Genomic DNA, 20,032 nt, shown 5'->3' with positions numbered 1-20,032 from the left:
TTGTATGCTAAACATGCTTACAAGGAATAGATGACGACTCCGACGCTACATACTTAATAAACGATTGAGTCATTAATCACTTTTTTTATAGCGGAAGAGCATCTTCACAGAGCAAACATGATTGCGAGTGACCATTCCACTAAGTTCATTAGGAACATCTGATGGTGTTTCGGCAACTACACTATTTAAATGTATTTTACTGATGCAGCTACTTGAGAATACATAAGCAATTGTTCCTGGCAAATTCAGCATTCATTGCAGTCAACAATCATCAAGTTTACACAATGTTTTACAATCTCAGATAATGAGATATTTAGTGGTTTTACATCAGTGAATATCTCACCGGTGTAAAATCTGTGTTTCAAATGTTTCACACTGAAATATTTTGCCCCTCTTTACTTTATACAATTTGATAGCTTCTAGACCTCTAGAGCCATTTATACTATATTTTAAAGGTTGACTTGCAACAAAATTCACATTACAGTTATTTGGTATCAAAAGATTCACCATGTCTTACTCTGTTGTGTTGTAAGTGCCAAATATGTGGAAGTGTGATTACAAGCTCTTAAAAGCTCAAAAACGAAAAGCCGCCGTAGATTGGAATCTCTTTATTTCGATGATGTAACCACGGAATTTGGTTATCGTCTTGTCACGTATGTTCCAATAAAAAGCTCAATATAAAACTTATCGTAGTACTAGTTTATGACAAACACTTCGAGTTTTACCGAAGACCCCGTATCAAATATAGATGCTCGCTACTTTACAGTTTTGTTTCGGCCTGGTCTAATCGGCAAGTCCTAATCTGATCATGTGACTCAATACTTCGCAAATAATTTCTGCAGCACTTTTCGATTATCACAAGTGACCAACAGGCTCGTCATGATTACCAGACAATGATATGTACTCCTTCAAGCTAAGGCTAAAAAATTGGATGAATTTTTACGGTAAGTTATAAGATATCAGTGCTAAAAGTGACAGCATTACAATGACGATAAAACAGACGCGTAAGAACAATAGACATAGTTTTATTGAAAGCGTGAAGTAAATTTATGAAAATATTTCGACGAATAAGGTTGCAAGAAAGTGTAAACAGAAACCATCTCTCACAACTACATCACATTTGAGCCGTTTTGGAAAGGGAATCCAAACTACGGCGGTCTCGTGTGGCTGCGATTTTCTGTTCATTTTTGAGCTTTTAAGAGCTTGTGATCACCTTTCCACATATTTTGCACCTACAACACAACAGAGTAAGACATGGTGAATCTTTTCATATCAAATAACGGTAATGTGAATTTTGTTGCAAGTCAACCTTTAAGGAAAATGTTAATGAAATCATGTCTCACAATTGATATCTGTTGTCTATATACCAGGTATCTTTTCAGTTTTAGGAAACGATCAGCTGCAAGATGTTATTTAGGCTTGAACCACATGGGCAATTAGGATCAGGTTTTTGAGAGAATAATATTAGTTACTATTTCTATATATTTTAATTGCGACTTTCTGTATGGTTTAATAGCAACTTTCTATACGCTTCAATGTTGATTTTCTATATGTTTTAATAGCGATTTTCCACATGTTTTAATAGCGACTTTACATATGCTTTAACATCGTCTTTGTATATGGTTTAATATTAACTTTCTACATTGTACATGGTTTAATAGCGACTTTTTATTTTTTCAATAGCGATAATTTAGCATTATGTGTTGTTTATAAATACAGTAGACACTCCTATAACATATACCTCCTATAACGTAAATTCCAAATAACGTAAAGAATGTATGTATAAAGTTTTTGTTTCATACTCCGTAAAAAATTCCATATAATATAAAGTGTCAGTTTGGGGCAAGTTCTCAAATTCGATTTAAATGGTAACTCATCTCGCAGCGCTTGCGAGAGAAAAATGACATGCAAATAACATTTTATCTATTATATATACAACTTTCATGACATTCTAGTTTGTAGTGATAGATCGTCAGATGTGTCGACAAAGCAGAGAATAAATAGCTACATAATTTGTTTATAAATACTTAAAGACGATCCATACAATGGTGCAGGTGTTACAGCGTCGATCTACCAATCTGAATGTCACGAGTTGGAGTACAGTCGAAAGTTATCTTTTATCCTAACCTTAACCCCTAGTTGCAGATAGATGACAAACAGGTAGTACCGCTCTTTTTATAGTAAAAATACGTTTTGTTTTAGTGCAGACAAAAGTAAAATATTTGTTATTAGTTTTACTTTACAGAACAGACTTTGCTGTTTTTAAAAAAGAAGCAAACCATTGAGAATGAACGCCAAATATGTATGACTTATTGTAAAATTACCACAATCATAGTCTATAAAGCCAATGAGATTGATCAGAAAAAGGAGAATAGTTGTCGATGCAAACTAATAATACTGACATTTCAGTACACCCCACAAATTAAAAAGTCAAGTCAAGTTTTTCCATTTTCTATGGACAAAGGGGTGAGTTTGGAAAGATCTTGAAATGGTGTAGGCAATTTGTATGTATCTTACTGTTCTTATAACATACGATCCCTATAACGCCAACGCTAATGGAACAAATTATTTACGTTGTAAGAGCGCCTACTGTACATACATACGATATGATCTAATATAAAGAAGAAAACGACACCCAATTTTTATTTCATATATAGAAATGGGCAACAGAGCTGAACAGCTGTTAGAGTAAAGGTACGCACACTAGGGCGAATGGGATACAAAAGGGAAGCGATGCGACAAAGCCGCAAGTGCAAGACTATGGCCTTTTCAGAGCGTTCAAACATGTCTGATTTTGGCTGCGACCTCTTGCGCGCTATTGGCTGTTCCAAGGTCATAGACCGCAAAAACTGCAAGCGTGGTCATACCAAACACTAGTGTATTAATAATAACTAACTAATTAATTAACAATAGTAGCGTGATCAGATATGGAAGAACAACTCATTGCGCTAGTAAGAGAGAGTCCATGCCTCGATAATCAAAGACACACAAATTATAAAAGAGAAGATATCAAGAGGAATGACTGTCGAGAAATCGCAAAAGAGTTAAAGCTAGCTGATGAGTAAATAAATCATAATAATAATTAATATATTTTAATTCAAATTTAAATTAATGCGAATTACATCACTATATCACTATCACTACATAACTAACGCTCTGATGGACACGAATGATATCGCACCAAGTGTGCTTAGAGATGACGTTCGTTTGACGCCTCAGCCGCTACAACTTCGCTTAATTCGCTTTTAGTGATCTCGCACCTTAAGATATACATAAAAGCAATGAACTCTAACACGTAAGTGCGGCACTTTACACTTTTCATACCTGATTGCAGTTTTTCTGGTGGTAGAGAAGTTAAATATTGACCTTCTCGAGGCGGCTGGTCTCCAGGCATTTTCAAGTCAGATCTCTTGAGGTTTACGTTGAACTTTGCAATTGTCTTCTCCTTCGATATGCAAGCGTATATACCAGCATCTTTTTTATTAACATTCTCTATGTGAAGTTCTGAACGAGCGACTTCATCTTTCACATTGTTCACGATCAGAATGCCCGTCTTTGTGTTCGAATCTACCATCTGGCCATCCTTTAAATATAACAGTGCACAATTACATAAATTAGGTTGTTTTGGTTGGTATGCTATATATTTAAAGTTGGTTTTTATTGCCATTCAACAAAAATTAGTATACAAGAATAAATAACATGATTAACCCTTGGAACCCTGACGACTGTTATACTAGCATTTACATGGTTTTGTTTGCAAATTCCGTTACCAAGTAACAACGCAAACCAATCAAATTAATTCTTACATAGAGTGTTAGAAAGGAAATTTGATTTCCTTTTTTACCATTTTCGAATGTGGTTATAAAATTCCTTCATTGTTATAACAATTTTAGTGGGAAGATATCAACAAAAAAATTCCATTTGACTCATTTATGTGATGCTAACTATAATTTTGCTGATGATTGAAATCAGAACACGAAGGCAAGGTAATCATAACGAATTTCACGCAAAAATTTATGTAGAAAAATAAGATTACAACGTTTAACCAGCGACCAGTCCCTGTTTTGTATCAGTCAGTTTTATTTGTTCTTATGGATTTTATTTTCAATTTATTTTATTCTTAAATTTTACTAACGTTTACCGCAGAGACTGGCCTTTGGTTAAACGTTGTAATCTTATTTTTTTCTACATAAATTTTTGCGCAAAATTCGTTATGATTACCAATGGAGTGACCGCCATAACATCTCAGCCAAGCCGCATAGACGGAAGAGAACAACTCCCTATAAGTGCAGCTGATGCATCAGGTGCAGTACGTCTTGTGACAAGCTGTTGTGTTGCTCGCCCGCTCGACGGGGGAACAACTCCGCAAAAACAACAGTTTGTCAAGACAGGCTAACCCCCACCATACAACATTAATTCATTCCAATGTTGGCATCGTAAGATGAAAATATTGTACAGAAGAGTATATAAATCCAAAGCAATTATCTAATACAAACGCCCTCTGGTAGAAAACACCAAAATTTTATATACCCACTGTACATATTAGAAATTACCCTAGGACACTTATATTTCGCTAGTATTCAGTTTCGTGAGTAGCACACAGAGTAAAATTTCGCTGCAACTTAATTTCGCAGCTCTGATGAGTGCGAAAATATAGTGATGTAAAGATAAATGCAGAAATCATTATTAGATTCCTCAGGTCCAGTTCACTAGTAACAAATTTTTTTTCATTTTGGGACTAGTTTGTAATTGTGAACCGCAGGTAGAAATGTGTGGGCGAGATCGATAATGCAAATTGATCGCTTGCTGCCATTTGTTTCTTGGACTATCAATGATCAAAGCTATTTAATTTCACATTTTTGCTCGTTAGCGTAGTTTCACTCGTGAAATTTTCGCGAGAGGATGACTCCGCGAAAACGCGAAAGTTAGATGACGCGAATACATAAGTGTTCTAGGGTAGTAACAAAATGGTATGTTAGCCTTAGTAACTATAGTTACCTACAGAAACTTTAGTGTATTTAGTGGTTATGATCTACGATAAATGTAACGTTACCATATACAGTACGTACGTGGGGAGTTCTTACCTTTGAGACAGACGTATAACATAAACTTTGAATAACTTGAAAAAATCTAGCTCACTAAACACATACTTAAAGATAAGTTCAAGGATGTATTTTAGTAAACTAAACTTTAATTTTTTCATCGTCTCAATTTTTATTATCTGTTTTCCCTGTTTATTTTGACTATAACTTATAATGAATAATGCTGAACTGAGAAAGAACGAATGCCTGAAAGTATCTCTTTCAGGCATTGTGAGAAGAATTTCGGTAGATAGAATATCAGCATCTTTGTTATTTCGAAGTATTCAGCACACCAACTGTCAAATTTAAATTTCGAGAGACATTCTTGTCGATGTCACGTCGAAAAACATGCCGTATGGAGGGGATGAAAAAACATCGTGTTCCATATCGTAAGGCAATAAACCATAAAACAGGGAGGTCATAACTTGGGGTCCACTGCACTCACTATTTAAAAATCTCATTTTTATGAGATTTACTCTTAAAAATCTCCTATGCTAAGCCAATGAAGCACACATACCTTGTACCAAATTATCAGGTTGTGGTCGACATATTGCAGCTGGCCTCTCCTGTAGCCTACATTCGTCGTGTTGCAAGCAATTTGTAGGCTCTCTCCCTGGCGCAGTTCGTGGAAAGTCAGGCCCTCTTCCAATTGCGTCATTGTTGTGAGTATTGGACCATCTCTTGAAGCTGAGAAATGGTCAACAGGAGTTGTATCGCTAGCGTAACATATCCTAATAGTTATTTAACTCTTTCGCTACCAAACCAATTTTTTACCTGGACGTGATTAAATATTCGGTAAAACCAAATAATTGACAGGCGCATGCATTTAAGTTGTTATGAATTCTGAACCACGAGGTCAATAAAAATGTTTTGATACCAATTAATCAGCATAAAATCTGACATCAGCTGATGCCATAAAAACGCTACAAACGTGCTGCAAAATGAGCTTGGACAGTTTTTAGCTCCTTTCACTACTACCATGAATAACAAGCTGAAGCAAGTGCCGAGTCAGATGAGTTATCACTATTACTGTAGCTTACGGTATTATTATTATTGCTAAAAGTAAAATAATCATTGGCCATATGCCAACACTGTGTTGAACCACACTACGTATGTAGCTCGTTAGCCTGTCTTGACAAGCTGTTGTTTTTGCGTAGTTGTCCCCCCGTCGAGCGGCGAGCAACAACAGCTTGTCACAAGACGTACTGCACCCGATGCATCGGCTGCACTTATAAGGAGTTATTCTCTTCCGTCTATGCGGCTTGGTTGCGATGTTATGTCGGTCGCCCCATTGGTAATCATAACAAATTTTGCGCAAAAATTTATGTAGAAAAAAAAACAAGATTACAACGTTTAACCAAAGACCAGTTTTTGTGATAAACTTTAGTAGAACTTAAGAATAAAATAAACTTAAAATAAAATCCATTAGAACAAATAAAACTGACTGATACAAAAATAGAAATAAAACTGACTGAGTGCACAAATAACGACATGTTTAGTCGCTGTTGTTGCCTAAGTTCTCAAGTTCTACTAAAGTTTACCGCAGAGACTGGTCACTGGTTAAACGTTATAATCTTATTGTTTCTACAAAAATTTTTGCGCAAAATTCGTTATGATTACCAATGGAGCGACCGACATAACATCGCAACCAAGCCGCATAGACGGAAGAGAATAACTCCTTATAAGTGCAGCCGATGCATCGGGTGCAGTACGTCTTGTGACAAGCTGTTGTTGCTCGCCGCTCGACGGGGGACAACTACGCAAAAACAACAGCTTGTCAAGACAGGCTAGTAGCTCATGATACCAAATAAGTTAACTTCAGACTATAGGAGTATCGAAACAGGTACAGTTTTTTTCATCAGTGCAGAACAATAATTCTTTGAACGTGAAAGAACAATTAAATTTTCATCATGCTCAGTGTCGAATGATTATTTTTTATTTGCAAAAAAATTTACAAGACGGTAGTAATTTTTAAATGAGAAGTTATTTTTTGTGAGAAAGTTTATGGTCGTTTGGCAGGCTTGCAGGAAATGCTGGCCAATAACTGGTCCTCGACTAGCAATCTTGAAATGCAATTTTTTTTCACATCTGACGTAAAATTTGAGCCAATATTTGTCTCGACATACAAAACAACTTCTAACACACCTATGAAATTTTTCGAAACAATGCATTTCTATAAATCAGGACATATCGTAAAACCTCTATTTGAATGCCACCTTCATTTGACTGCCTGCCACTATAGGGAAACAGTTGAAAACTAGAGCGCCATATTGTCCAAATAGAGGCGTTACAGTACAGACAATTATCTTTTCAACTGGTTTACTTTTGCATTGTTTGAATAACATCAAACAGTTTTTCATGCTTTTACAACGTAACTCCTACAACGTAAAGTAACTCAAGTTTTCATGATTAGCCTTAACCCTTTGCGATCCACTACCGAACTTTGTCAGTTTACGAGCAATGTCTCAGCATACCAAAACCGAAAAAACCAACATTTTTCCGTTTTCGATAGACCTTTTTAAAACGTTTTATTTATTTTAAAAACTACGTTAAATTTTAAAATTAATAATTTGAGCAATTTCAGTAAGTTTTTTACTACTGTTTTGAGGCTATAAATAATAAATTTTATGCGCATGTGGAAAGAGAACACGTTGTAGAGATTTGATATTTCTTTATGGAAAGCTGATCAACATGGACGGACGTGATTATTTGAGCTCGGCAAAAGAAATTTGTTTAGAGGATGATATCAACTGGTTCGAAAGTGAAGAAGAGGATTTCAGGTCAGAAGAATGTGGGGAAGACTATGAAAGTAAAAAAGAAGATCCACAGAGTGAATCTGATGGCGAAAGTGAGAGTGAAACGACCAACGTTGAACCTGGAAGTAATTTCGGATTTCAAAGAGGAGCTGATCTAAAACCAAAATAACTGCATTTTGATGAGAGCTTGGCAGGTGTACAAAGTCGAATTACTGGACAGATAAGTATTTTCAATTATTTACAGCTTTTTATTACATCGGCCATCATGAATGTTATAGTTAACGAAACAAATAGATATGGCCTTCAAAAACATGGCGATGCATGGGAGTCTGTCGATGGCAAAGATATTTGGCGAGTTTTTGGTTTAGTTTTGCTCATGGGTATTGTCAAGAAGCCTACTTTGTTGTCGTATTGGTCTACCAATCCGTTAATATCAACGCCAATGTTTAGTAAAATGATTTCGAGGAATAAGTTTTTAATGGTTTTGAACAGTTTGCATTTCACTGACAATTCGGAAAACCCTGCTGGCAATAAGTTGTTCAAGCTAGGAAATCTTTTAGCCATGATATCTGACCGGTTATCTTCTGTTTTACTGCCCGGTAAATTTATATCTATAGATGAAAGCTTGCTGGCTTGGAAAGGACGGCTCAGTTTCAGGCAGTATATTCCATCTAAAAGATCTAGATTTGGAATAAAGCTATTTGCTCTCTGTGATGCTGTCTCTGGCTATGTGCACAAGCTGTCTGTATACATTGGTGATGAGCGAAAACAAGCCGAAGGAACTGGTAGAGGAATCACTCACAACATAGTGATGAAATTAATGAATGGTTTGCTTAATTCGGGTCGTTGTTTATATATGGATAATTATTATAATTTGCCAGAGTTAGCAGCTGAACTTATTAAAAATAACACTAATGTTTGCAGAACTCTGCGTGCAAACAGAAAAGGTATTCCTAAAGATTTGAAAGTTTGCAATGGAAAAGCTATTAAAAAAGGTGAAACAACAAGCTTTTCTAATGGAGAAAGTATGATTGGCTGTGGAGAGATAAAAAATATATTTCTGTAATTTCAACTATGCATAAAAACTTGGATGTCGTAGATACAGGCAAAGTAAACTATAGAGGGGATAAAGTTTGTAAACCAGCTGCTATTTTGGATTACAAACAATACATGGGAGGAGTTGACAAATCTGATCAAAATTTGCATTATTATAACGCTGCGCATAAAACCATGAAATGGTACAAAAAACTATTTTTTCATTTATTAGATATTTGTGTGTACAATGCAGCCATAGTTTATAGAATCCATAGCAGTTGTAAAATAACTGACTTAGAGTTTCGACATAAATTAATTGAACAAATATTTGAATACACTGGATCTTGCCGCAAAAACACTGTTCTCCGCGCTCCAACTTCTTCCGCTCATCGATTAGTGCTAAATAGTCCAGGAAAAGGTAAACGAGCTAAATATAGAATTTGTAGGCGCTGCCCAAAGCGAGCTGATGACAACACCCGTAAGCGAGACGAAACTAGATTTAAATGCCAAGCATGTGGAGTACCTTTGTGCAAACCATGTTTTGATCCTTACCATGCTAGATAAATTTCCAAATTTTATTTAAAATAATTGAGTATATGCAAATTTTTCGTTGTGTTGCTAGCTATTGTACATACATTTGCTGAAATGTCATGATATATTGTAGTTGTTAGGCAATGGTATGTTATATTGTATTTGTTGCCCACGGCCCTCTTCAGGGCCACATCTAATCAAAAAGTTCAGTTCTCATATTGTTCTGCCATCTGGCAGAAAGATTTCTCCCTCATTTGCTGTTTCTGCTCATAATAAACGTTGCTTCCTGTCTTTTGCTGCTTCACCAAATGTGTGAATACAGGCTCACCACTCAAATCTTCTTGTGCACAACCAGTTAATCTTTGCTGGAGCATACATGCATCCGTGCGATCAGTTTATATGCAAAATTGTTACATGAATCTATAGTTTCAAGAAATACGTATAAATCTGACAGTAAAAAATAGTAACTGAATATATAGATTTGAAGTTGCAGTATTTGCAAGCTACCTAGAGAAAAATATTTCAGTCAGTAGGAAAATATCTCAGCTTTCCGATGCATTCATTGCAGTTTTATGTCAATTTGCACGAGAGTTATAGCAGAGTTTGAGGAGCCATGTCAGGTAACAGTTGCACTGCCTATCGCCATGGCGTCATGAGCATTTCGTAGGTCTGCACCCGCAATGCACAGGAGCACCTAACTCAACTTTTGATGCTCTTGGACAACCAATTTTATTTGCAAACTCTTGTAAACATATGACACCATGCGGATGCTTATCATGAACCAGTTTTGGCAGAGATATTGCTTCTAAAAATGTATTTGTTATCGAACTTTCATGGTAGAGGGGTGACAACTTCGTCAAATCTGACTTGTGAATAAAGTGTTCCCAGCCGATTTACAGGGAATATATGGCTGTTTGTTGAAAAATTTCTAAGCCTTCAAATGCATATTCATTTATAGCTCTATGCGAATTTGCATGCGAGTTATACCCTACAGGATGAAAATATTCGTAGGTTGAAAAAATTCGCGATTTCGCGAACAGTCATTTGCGCGAATTATTAAATTCCAAGAATAATTAGTTCTATTTTTAATCACAAGGGAGAATAACTACTGCATCGAATTAAAAACTAGTCGCTAGGCTAGTTTTTAATATAAATACTAAACGTAGTTGAGTTCCAAAACATTTTTAAAATCATTGCCTGGGCTTTGAGCTAACACCATTGCCAATGCATCACATTTCTTTACAAAATTATTCAAGGTTGTCACAAGATATGCAGAATGGCGTCATCGCAAAAATAGCCGCTAGGCAGAAGTATTAAACGTAGCCGAATTCCAAAACTTCTTTAAAATCATCGCCGGGCTTCGAGTTTTATTGCCATTGCATCAAACTTTACAAAATTATTCAAGATTTTTACAAGTTATTCGGCATGGCTTTGTCATCGCAAAAAATCTCTCCAGTCTTTTTACATTGAAATCAACTCCATCAATCTCTAATACCGAAGTTGAGGACAATCATGATTCTGATCTAGACATTATGGTATGTATTTGATTTGCAGTGCAGATACGCTTTTCCATAATTAACTGCATTAGTTGATTCTTTTGTTTAAAAACTGAACCCTTTCATTAAATACTTCAGCTATTGTTTTTGTACTTCCGTAACACTTATTAATATTTTTTTCTCTTTTTGTGTTCACTGCAGATTGAAAATGAAACAACCTACTTCGATTACGAAAACTAGAGACAAATAGTAATATCCATCAAGGCAGGAATATTGGCAGAGAAGCAACCAGTCAACCTAGACCCCTTCATCGACAACAACTCCTTGATATCGCTGCAGCAAACATGATTAAATTATATATTTTATCTCATGTATAGATATATTATAATTTATTACAAACTTGAGTGTACAATTAAAATATTTCAAATACAAATAAAATTTTACAAACGATGAATGGAGTAAATATAAACAGTTTAGTCCATATGGCGGTTGTCTAGCAATAAAATTAAACTGGTACTCTTGATAAGTGAATACTAGCGTGTAATGGTGCTCTCTGACTAGTTATTTGGGTAATAGCAGCTCTGTCGCTGTCACTGTCTTTGGTAAATGTTAAAGGCGATTCTTTCACTACTACATGACTGGTAAGGAAGCTATCATCAGAACTCTCCTCGTGGCTTACTATTGCAAAGTTCTGCCGGTTGGCCAAAGATTTGTGCTCGTAAAGGCGTTATTGTTTCTTTTTTAAAACAGATATATTCTCCTCGTTAGCAGCTGTGGTCATTTCTACAGCAATTTAAAGACCTCCCTGAATGATTGGTGATCTTCTAAGAATGACATCTACCACCCTTGCAATCATTGTGCTTCTGTGTATGATGAAAAATCTCTCTCGCACACTAAAACAAATAATGAAGCTGTAGGGATGGAAAAAATAAATATTGCGTTTTACCGAAGAACCAAAGTAAAATTCAACTAATTTAGTAAATGGTGTTGAAAAAACTCATTACTTACCACAAATTGTTGGTTCATCAAAGGCCTCCAAATCTATGAATATTCGTGAAAACCTCTGAACGCAGCAAAAATTTATAGCTTAGCACGATCGACCCGCACGTGTAGTTGTAAGCTAAATAGAAAACGAAACACGCAATGTGCGCACGCGTAGGGTTAATTTTATTGCTAGACGTAATAGAGTTAACTCTTCATAGAAAGTGACAGTTTTCAGCCGCGAATAAGTTAGTCCGCGAATATGCATGAAATGGCAATTTTTGTGAAATATAACTCCGCGAATAAATTCATCCTGTAGGGTAGCCAAGTTTAGACGACCATGTCAAGCCTTCATTATTCGCAGGTTGTTAGGGTCACGCGCTGAAAATTTCGAAAGGCGTTTCCACATTGCAACGGAGCTTGTAACTCCGCGTTCAATGCTCTTCGACGATCAGTTTTTTTTGTAAATTGTTGTGAACATATGAATCTATGAAAGTATCATTTATACGACATTGTCAATTACTTATATCAATTAGAAAAATACAATTGAAAATGACGTACAAAAATAAAAACTTTATAGCTTCAGCAAATTGAGACTTTTGTTGTTAAGTATTTGCGAGCTATCTACATAGAACAAGCATTAGCTTGTAGAGAAAGTTCTCAGCTTTCCTATGCATATTAATTTATGTAACTGCCACAATTTTATTGTAGGTTACTGCAGTTTCTATGCGGTCATGTCGAAAGCTCAAATCGCGCCAGTTATTGCCCGGTACTCTAGTGGTTTTCCCTCTTGTCACACTTGAGAGGGAAAACGATGTATAGGGAGGGTTTTCTCGATTACATAAACTTGTGCCGTGGCAGTGTAAGTCGCTGTGAGAAACTGTCAGACGTGTCGATAAAGCACAGAGAATAAATAGCTGTGCAATTATTCGGAATTATTTGAAGGCGATGGATTGGTGCAGTCTTTAGAGTGTCAGTCAATAGGATCATCTCCTGTAGTATGTGTATATATTGGAATTAATTTGGCTGCCGATTCTACTATTTGCTCTAATTTCTTATTGCCCATGGATGGATTCCTATGTTAAGGTAATTGTAAAATAATGGTAGCATGTGGTACTGCTCTCATGTCCCACCCTTAACATGTGGTACCGCTCTCATGTCCCACCCTAAGCATGTGGGACTGCTCTCATGTCTCACCTTTAGCATGTGGTACTGTTCTAATGTCCCACCCTTAGCATATGATACTGCTCTCATGTCCCACCCTTAGCATGTGATACTGCTCTCATGTCCCACCTTTAGCATGTGATACTGCTCTCATGTCCCACCCTTAGCATGTGGTACTGCTGTCATGTCCCACCCTTAGCATGTGGTACTGCTCTCATGTCCCACCCTTAGCATGTGATACTGCTCTCATGTCCCATTCTTAGCACGTGATACTGCTCTCATGTCCCACCCTTAGCATGTGATACTACTCTCATGTCCCACCTTTAGCATGTGGTACTGCTGTCATGTCCCACCCTTAGCATGTGATACTACTCTCATGTCCCACCCTTAGCATGTGGTACTGCTCTCATGTCCCACCCTTAGCATGTGATACTGCTCACATGTCCCATCCTTAACATGTGATACTGCTCTCAGTCCCACCCTTAGCATGAGGTACTGCTTTCATGTCCCACCCTTAACATATGGTACTGCTTTCATGTCCCACCCTTAGCATGTGATACTGTTCTCATGTCCCACCCTTAGCATGTGGTACTGCTGTCATGTCCCACCCTTAGCATGTGATACTACTCTCATGTCCCACCCTTAGCATGTGGTACTACTGTCATGTCCCACCCTTAGCAAGTGATACTGCTCACATGTCCCATCCTTAGCATGTGATACTGCTCTCATGTCCCACCCTTAACATATGGTACTGCTCTCATGTCCCACCCTTAGCATGTGATACTACTCTCATGTCCCACCCTTAGCATGAGGTACTGCTCTCATGTCCCACCCTTAGCATGTGATACTGTTCTCATGTCCCACCCTTAGCATGTGGTACTGCTGTCATGTCCCACCCTTAGCATGTGATACTACTCTCATGTCCCACCCTTAGCATGTGGTACTACTGTCATGTCCCACCCTTAGCACGTGATACTGCTCACATGTCCCACCCTTAGCATGTGATACTACTCTCATGTCCCACCCTTAGCATGTGGTACTGCTCTCATGTCCCACCCTTAGCATGTGGTACTGCTCTCATGTCCCACCCTTAGCATGTGGTACTGCTGTCATGTCTCACCCTTAGCATGTGATACTGCTCACATGTCCCATCCTTAGCATGTGATACTGCTCTCATGTCCCACCCTTAGCATGTGGTACTGCTGTCATGTCCCACCCTTAGCATGAGGTACTGCTCTCATGTCCCACCCTTAGCATGAGGTACTGCTCTCATGTCCCACCCTTAGCATGAGGTACTGCTCTCATGTCCCACCCTTAGCATGTGGTACTGCTCTAATATATATGATCTGTCAAAATATTTTCACAAATATATATTTCACGCATTCAATAAAATCATGTCTATTGTCCTTACGTATCTATTTCATCATCATTGTAATGCTGTCATTTTGAGCACTGATATCTCAAACCCAATGTAAAAATTCGTTTAACTTTTTAACCTTAGCTCGAAGGAGTACATGTCATCCTCTGATAAACATGACAAGCCTGGTGATCACCTGTGATAATCGACAAATGCTGCAGAAATTATTCGCACTGTTTGGCAGGAAGTATGGGTCACATGATCCGATTACGACTAGATGATTAGCTCAAGCCGAAACAGAACTGTAAAGTAGTGAGCATTGACTGTATATTTAATACGGGCTTTTTGGTAAAACACGAAGTGTTTATCATAAACTACGAGAAGTTTTATATTGAGCCGTTTTTTGGCCTTTCAATTCACGTGAGAACATCACGGGTCAAAACAATAACCAAATCGTTTGAGTTCGTCAGAGAAATAAACTGATTCCAAACTACGGCGGTTTCGTGATGGCGGCGATTAAATGTTTGTTTTTGAGCTTTTAAGAGCTTGTAATCACATTTCCACATTTTTTGCACTTACAACACAGCAGAGTAAAACATGGTGAATCCTTTGATACCAAATAGCTGTAATGTGAATTTTGTTGCAAGTCAACCTTTAAGTTGCTTATTTAACCCTTTCATACAGTTTATCAAACCAATATTCTATGTCAAGTCAACCCTGATCCACTTATATATTTAACGTACTATGATAATTCGATGTAAGCATCAGGGGATGTTTTTCATATGCAGAGGTAGCCATTTCCTGCTTTCTGAGTTAGTTTTCTTAGCCTTACCTCTTATGTTTAGAGTGACTTCCCTGACAAGAGACAGAGTGCGTGTGACTATTTTGCACTGGTACACGCCCATATCTGAGTTTGTCACCAGCCGTATAACCAGGTTCCATTCATCTGACCTTGGGTTTTGCACGCTGAATCTCTCATCGGAAATGAATGTTTTGTCAGCTACAGTCAGTGGAAAGGGCAGGCCAACTTTCTGCCAGGTTATCTGAATATACAGTCAACTATATACTGAATATGAACTATATACTGAATATGAACTATATACTGAGTATGAACTATATACTGAGTATGAACTATATACTGAATATGAACTATATACTGAATATGAACTATATACTGAATATGAACTATATACTGAATATGAACTATATACTGAATATGAACTATATACTGAGTATGAACTATATACTGAATATGAACTATATACTGAATATGAACTATATACTGAATATGAACTATACACTGAATATGAACTATATAATGAATATGAACTTCACTCAAACCAAATGTTAGCCAACCTCCAGCAATGAGAGTTGAACCTCATATCATCATTTTTTGGTATTTCTATGATGAATGCAGGACAAAGGAAGTGTTCACGTGAATATATGTGGTTTGGACTGTCTACAATGGCTCTACATGTGGTTTGGACTGTCTACAATGGCTCTATATGTGGTTTGGATTGTCTACAATGGCTCTACATGTGGTTTGGACTGTCTACAATGGCTCTACATGTGGTTTGAACTGTCTACAATGGCTCTACATGTGGTTTGGACTGTCTACAATGGCTCTACATGTGGTTTGGACTGTCTACAATGGCTCTACATGTGGTTTGCACTGTCTAAAATGGCTCTATATGTGGTTTGGATTGTCTACAATGGCTTTACATGTGGTTTGGATTGTCTACAATGGCTCTACATGTGGTTTGGACTGTCTACAATGGCTCTATATGTGGTTTGGATTGTCTACAATGGCTCTACATGTGGTTTGGATTGTCTACAATGGCTCTACATGTGGTTTGAACTGTCTACAATGGCTCTACATGTGGTTTGGACTGTCTACAATGGCTCTACATGTGGTTTGGATTGTCTACAATGGCTCTACATGTGGTTTGGACTGCCTACAGTGCTTCTGCATGTGGTTGGAACTGCCTACAATGGCTCTACATGCGGTTTGGATTGTCTACAATGGCTCTACATGTGGCTGAAACTGTCTACAATGGCTCTACATGTGGTTTGGACTGTCTACAACGGCTCTACATGTGGTTTGGACTGTCTACAATGGATCTATCAAGTAGTTTCATTTTAGTTTACAGTCATTTTCACTAAAGTTGTTTTTGTCACAGATCAGATCATAGAGATCTCTGTAAAAGAGCATGAGCAAAACTGCTACTTTAGCGTGAGGTCTACAGCACAGCCTACCTTCTATTAACATGAGGTCTACCACTTTATTGTCCCTCCCTCACGGACATCACATATTTCCATACATTTGTTCCATATAAATGTGCCCGTGTGAATAAGCAACCAAGACTGATTTGTCTGTTGGAGGTTACATCATTGGTATGAATGATTTTGCTTTCGAAATTCAATTTTGAGTAATTGTCGAAGTAAAGTAAAGTAATTGTCGAAACGTTCCTGCCCTATCTGACTACAGTTGTTTCTGTAGCGAGGATACGTGCCTGAGAACTTTTTTTTGTAATACATTTATGTATCTGATGGACTAAAAATAACCTAAAATTGTATGCTAGTAATTTACTTTAAAAATATAGTTAAACTTAGAGCTTATAAATCAAGAGTGGGAGGATATAGGAATATGGGAGTTGTGCTCTCTGGAATAATGCTGAGCAACTTTTTTAAATGCTGTATAGTATAAGATTTTTGACTTTCAGGCAAGGTTTTGTTCCTATGCTACTTTATACTCTACTCATGAGCCCAAATAAGGACAAAACAGGTGGCTGTTTGGAATGTAGTGAAAAAGTACATGTACATATCAAATAAATTGTATATAAATAAATATAGATATAAATTAATTGTATAAATTATACAAAACTCACAAGTATAAAGTATCAAAAGTACAACTATATATGACAATAAATTATACAAAATCACCATTTTTTACACTTCTAAACTTGAAAGCTATAATCGCTGACATACATCAATAGCTGCCACATTCGACATGTCTTGCTCTTCAGTTTCAAACTTGAGTCTTGCAATGAGTCTATATGACAAACATCACCTGAATTTACGTCAGAAACTGTAAATTATACAAACCTGCCTATTAAGAAGATTCTTGATGACACAAGGAAGTGTGGCATTACCTCCTCTCGTCACTGTGATATTTGTTGCTAAGGAAGGGTCAAAGACAGGTGGATTCAGCAGATCTTGTTCTGCAAGTATTTCAACAATAATGCTGTATTGTATGAATTGTGTCAAGCGAGATACTTTTACTATGCAACTAACATGGATTCATAACACATTTACAATTCCTATGAAGGAATAAGAGATCTGTGTTGGTTCATATGCATATATAGCTTCACCCTGAAAAAGGAATATCCATATGACAATCTACACACAGTGCGCCCTCGCATACGATGTTAATCCATTTCAGGGTTGGCAGCGTATAGCAAAAATGTCGTATAGAGGGGTATAGAAACCCATAGTAATTATATAATTTTATATAATTATATAAAATTTTATATACGTACTGTTTATATTAAAAATTAGTAACAAAACAATATGTTAACCTTAGTAACTATAGTTAGCTCCAGTAACTTTTAGTGTATTTAGTGGTTATGATCTGCAATAAAATTTAACATTACAATGTACTACGTGCAGTACATTCCGTAGGGAGTTCTTACCTTCGAGACAGACGTGTAACTTAAAGTATTACTTTCAGCAAGAATTTGGTCTTTCCATGGTGATTATTTACGTCTTAACAGTGGTAAATGGTGGTCAACAAAATGCCTAACAAACTAAAGAGCAATGACTACTGCTGAGAGGGCCACAGAGCTGTACGAAGCATTAGCAAAAGTATAGTGCAGTCACTAAGGGTGTGACTAGATTCCCTACTTGTAGGGGGCGAGAGTTAAGGATTCAGATTTTTATAGCATGCCCATCATAATTTGAGGAGAACTACGGAGGTTTTACCGTCGTTGGGTAAGGAGGACATGTGAAAACATTGTTGGGTGTTGACAATGAATAGGAGCATCCTAAGTTTAAAAATACTTCGATGTTTTCAGATAATCAAATGCTTGTCTTCTAAAGATTTGTTCAGTGCATTCCAAACAAATCTGAATGAAGACATCCACGGCTCTTCAATAGAGTAACTGTAATTACTGTGTTGGTCATATATACCATAGTTGAGAGTGGCCCGGAGAAGATAACTCCAAGTTTATGGAAATGCGTGAGACTTATCCATGACGAATGCTGATAGCGTACCCAGCTCCACGACAGATACATTTGTAGCATTTGCTCATAGCTACCACTCTACAGGCTGGTTTATGGTGTATCACCGTATGTAGGGGTTGTTCTCCCTCCGATTACTCGTTGACTATGTCCAGCATAAACCCATGACATCACTGAGGTAAGACGGATATGTCGGGAAACATTGCAGCTGTCAAACTTTCTTGGTATTTCGCGAAGCATCCACAACAGTGTTTGCACTGCGCACCACTTCAGCGATAGTGATTGGCAGTCACGGATTGCCTATTCTCTATTTCCTTTTATGACAGTTGCTGCGGGACTGATATTCATCGTTTTAGCGACCTGATTGTTTAATGAGAATGCTATGTTGCAGACTATTGTTGGGTTGATCAGTCTGTGATAGTGTGAACGGTTTTATCACAAGCGATCGATGATGTATTGAGTAATTAACGCCGACATACTGCAAACCAGATTATAGATACGTGCAGGAAATCTGAAAACACTCTTAGCAAACAGCCAAACCTTGTGTATAACTGAGATCAATCAACAAATACCAAAAACAATTAACACTCAAAATATAATCCTACCTGATCTGTAGACAGTGTTTACAACACCTATGAAATACAGAAAAGCTCTCATGGCTACAGAAATACTAAATGTTATTTAATAATCGCTGACGTGGCAGCAGGCAATTTCTATGACAACTAATTATCCACTGAGGAAAGGAATTAATTCTGAGAAGTGTGTCCAACTGTGACAAAGGTCTGTCTCGAGATGATTGCTCAGCCTTCTATAGGGACTCGTATAATTAGTACAGGCAGGTCAGGTATTAGCTGACACGAGATCTAGGGAAATAAGCATGAGTACTTCTATCGATTGGCTGTAGCCAAATCATCAACATAGGGCATGTCCGAGCTTGACATAATGAAAGCACATCTGTCAGAGAAACAACCATAGGCGACAGCCGGCCTTGCTGTAACTAGCGCAATTATCAGTTCTGGAAATAATATATTTTATAGTTAATTAAATGATAATTCCTGTTATTGGTAATGCGTTTGGCTTTGTAGCAGCCTGCATCGAGTCACCGCAGTTGGTGCATATATAATAGGTATGTAGTGATCCTCAGTGCATCATAGATTTGTAAATAGCTGCAGCTCTATCATACATGATATAGAGGAAGGGGCGACGCCAGCATAAACTCAGCATAGCTCGAATAAAAGGAAATATAAGCTATTAGCGTAAGAGTCTCTTAGATTAACAACTATGTACATTCAGTACGCTGAACCATACCAGCTTGTTCATCAAAAGCTACGTAAGTGAAGACTACTTACAATCAGACTACTTACAATCAGTGCATTTCCATACTTCAAATGG

General features: G+C 37.2%; 2 protein-coding genes across 3 annotated transcripts in view; one reads left to right on the top strand and one right to left on the bottom strand.

Moving 5' to 3' along the window:
* The window catches only part of LOC137394840 (uncharacterized), a 39,665-nt gene that overhangs the window by 549 nt on the left and 19,084 nt on the right, over positions 1–20,032 (bottom strand). Inside the window, exons 3-6 of one of the 2 annotated variants that reach the window (XM_068081611.1) lie at positions 17,507–17,622; positions 15,234–15,444; positions 5,599–5,768; positions 3,325–3,583 (exon numbers count right to left, since the gene is read on the bottom strand). In XM_068081611.1, coding sequence (XP_067937712.1) covers positions 3,325–3,583; positions 5,599–5,768; positions 15,234–15,444; positions 17,507–17,622 — 756 coding nt within the window. The remainder of the gene's footprint in view (positions 1–3,324; positions 3,584–5,598; positions 5,769–15,233; positions 15,445–17,506; positions 17,623–20,032) is intronic. The other variant, XM_068081612.1, reaches the window with a different exon arrangement.
* Positions 8,103–9,436, top strand: LOC137392982 (piggyBac transposable element-derived protein 4-like). Its single transcript, XM_068079359.1, has 3 exons — positions 8,103–8,549; positions 8,762–8,784; positions 8,959–9,436. Exons 1-3 carry the CDS (start codon positions 8,103–8,105, stop codon positions 9,434–9,436), a joined length of 948 nt encoding a protein of 315 aa, XP_067935460.1.

Source organism: Watersipora subatra, chromosome 4 (assembly GCF_963576615.1).
Source record: "Watersipora subatra chromosome 4, tzWatSuba1.1, whole genome shotgun sequence".
NCBI classification, from domain to species: domain Eukaryota; kingdom Metazoa; phylum Bryozoa; class Gymnolaemata; order Cheilostomatida; family Watersiporidae; genus Watersipora; species Watersipora subatra.
The sequence above is the reverse complement of the archived record's forward strand: the minus strand, read 5'-3'. Positions and strand labels throughout refer to the sequence as shown.

Coding starts and splice junctions, on each gene's coding strand:
- LOC137392982 (XM_068079359.1), top strand. CDS start 8,103: ATGAATGTTATAGTTAACGAAACAAATAGATATGGCCTTCAAAAACAT. Junction 8,550..8,761: donor TAAAGCTATTTGCTCTCTGT/GATGCTGTCTCT, acceptor TAATGTTTGCAG/AACTCTGCGTGCAAACAGAA. Junction 8,785..8,958: donor TCTGCGTGCAAACAGAAAAG/GTATTCCTAAAG, acceptor AGTAAACTATAG/AGGGGATAAAGTTTGTAAAC.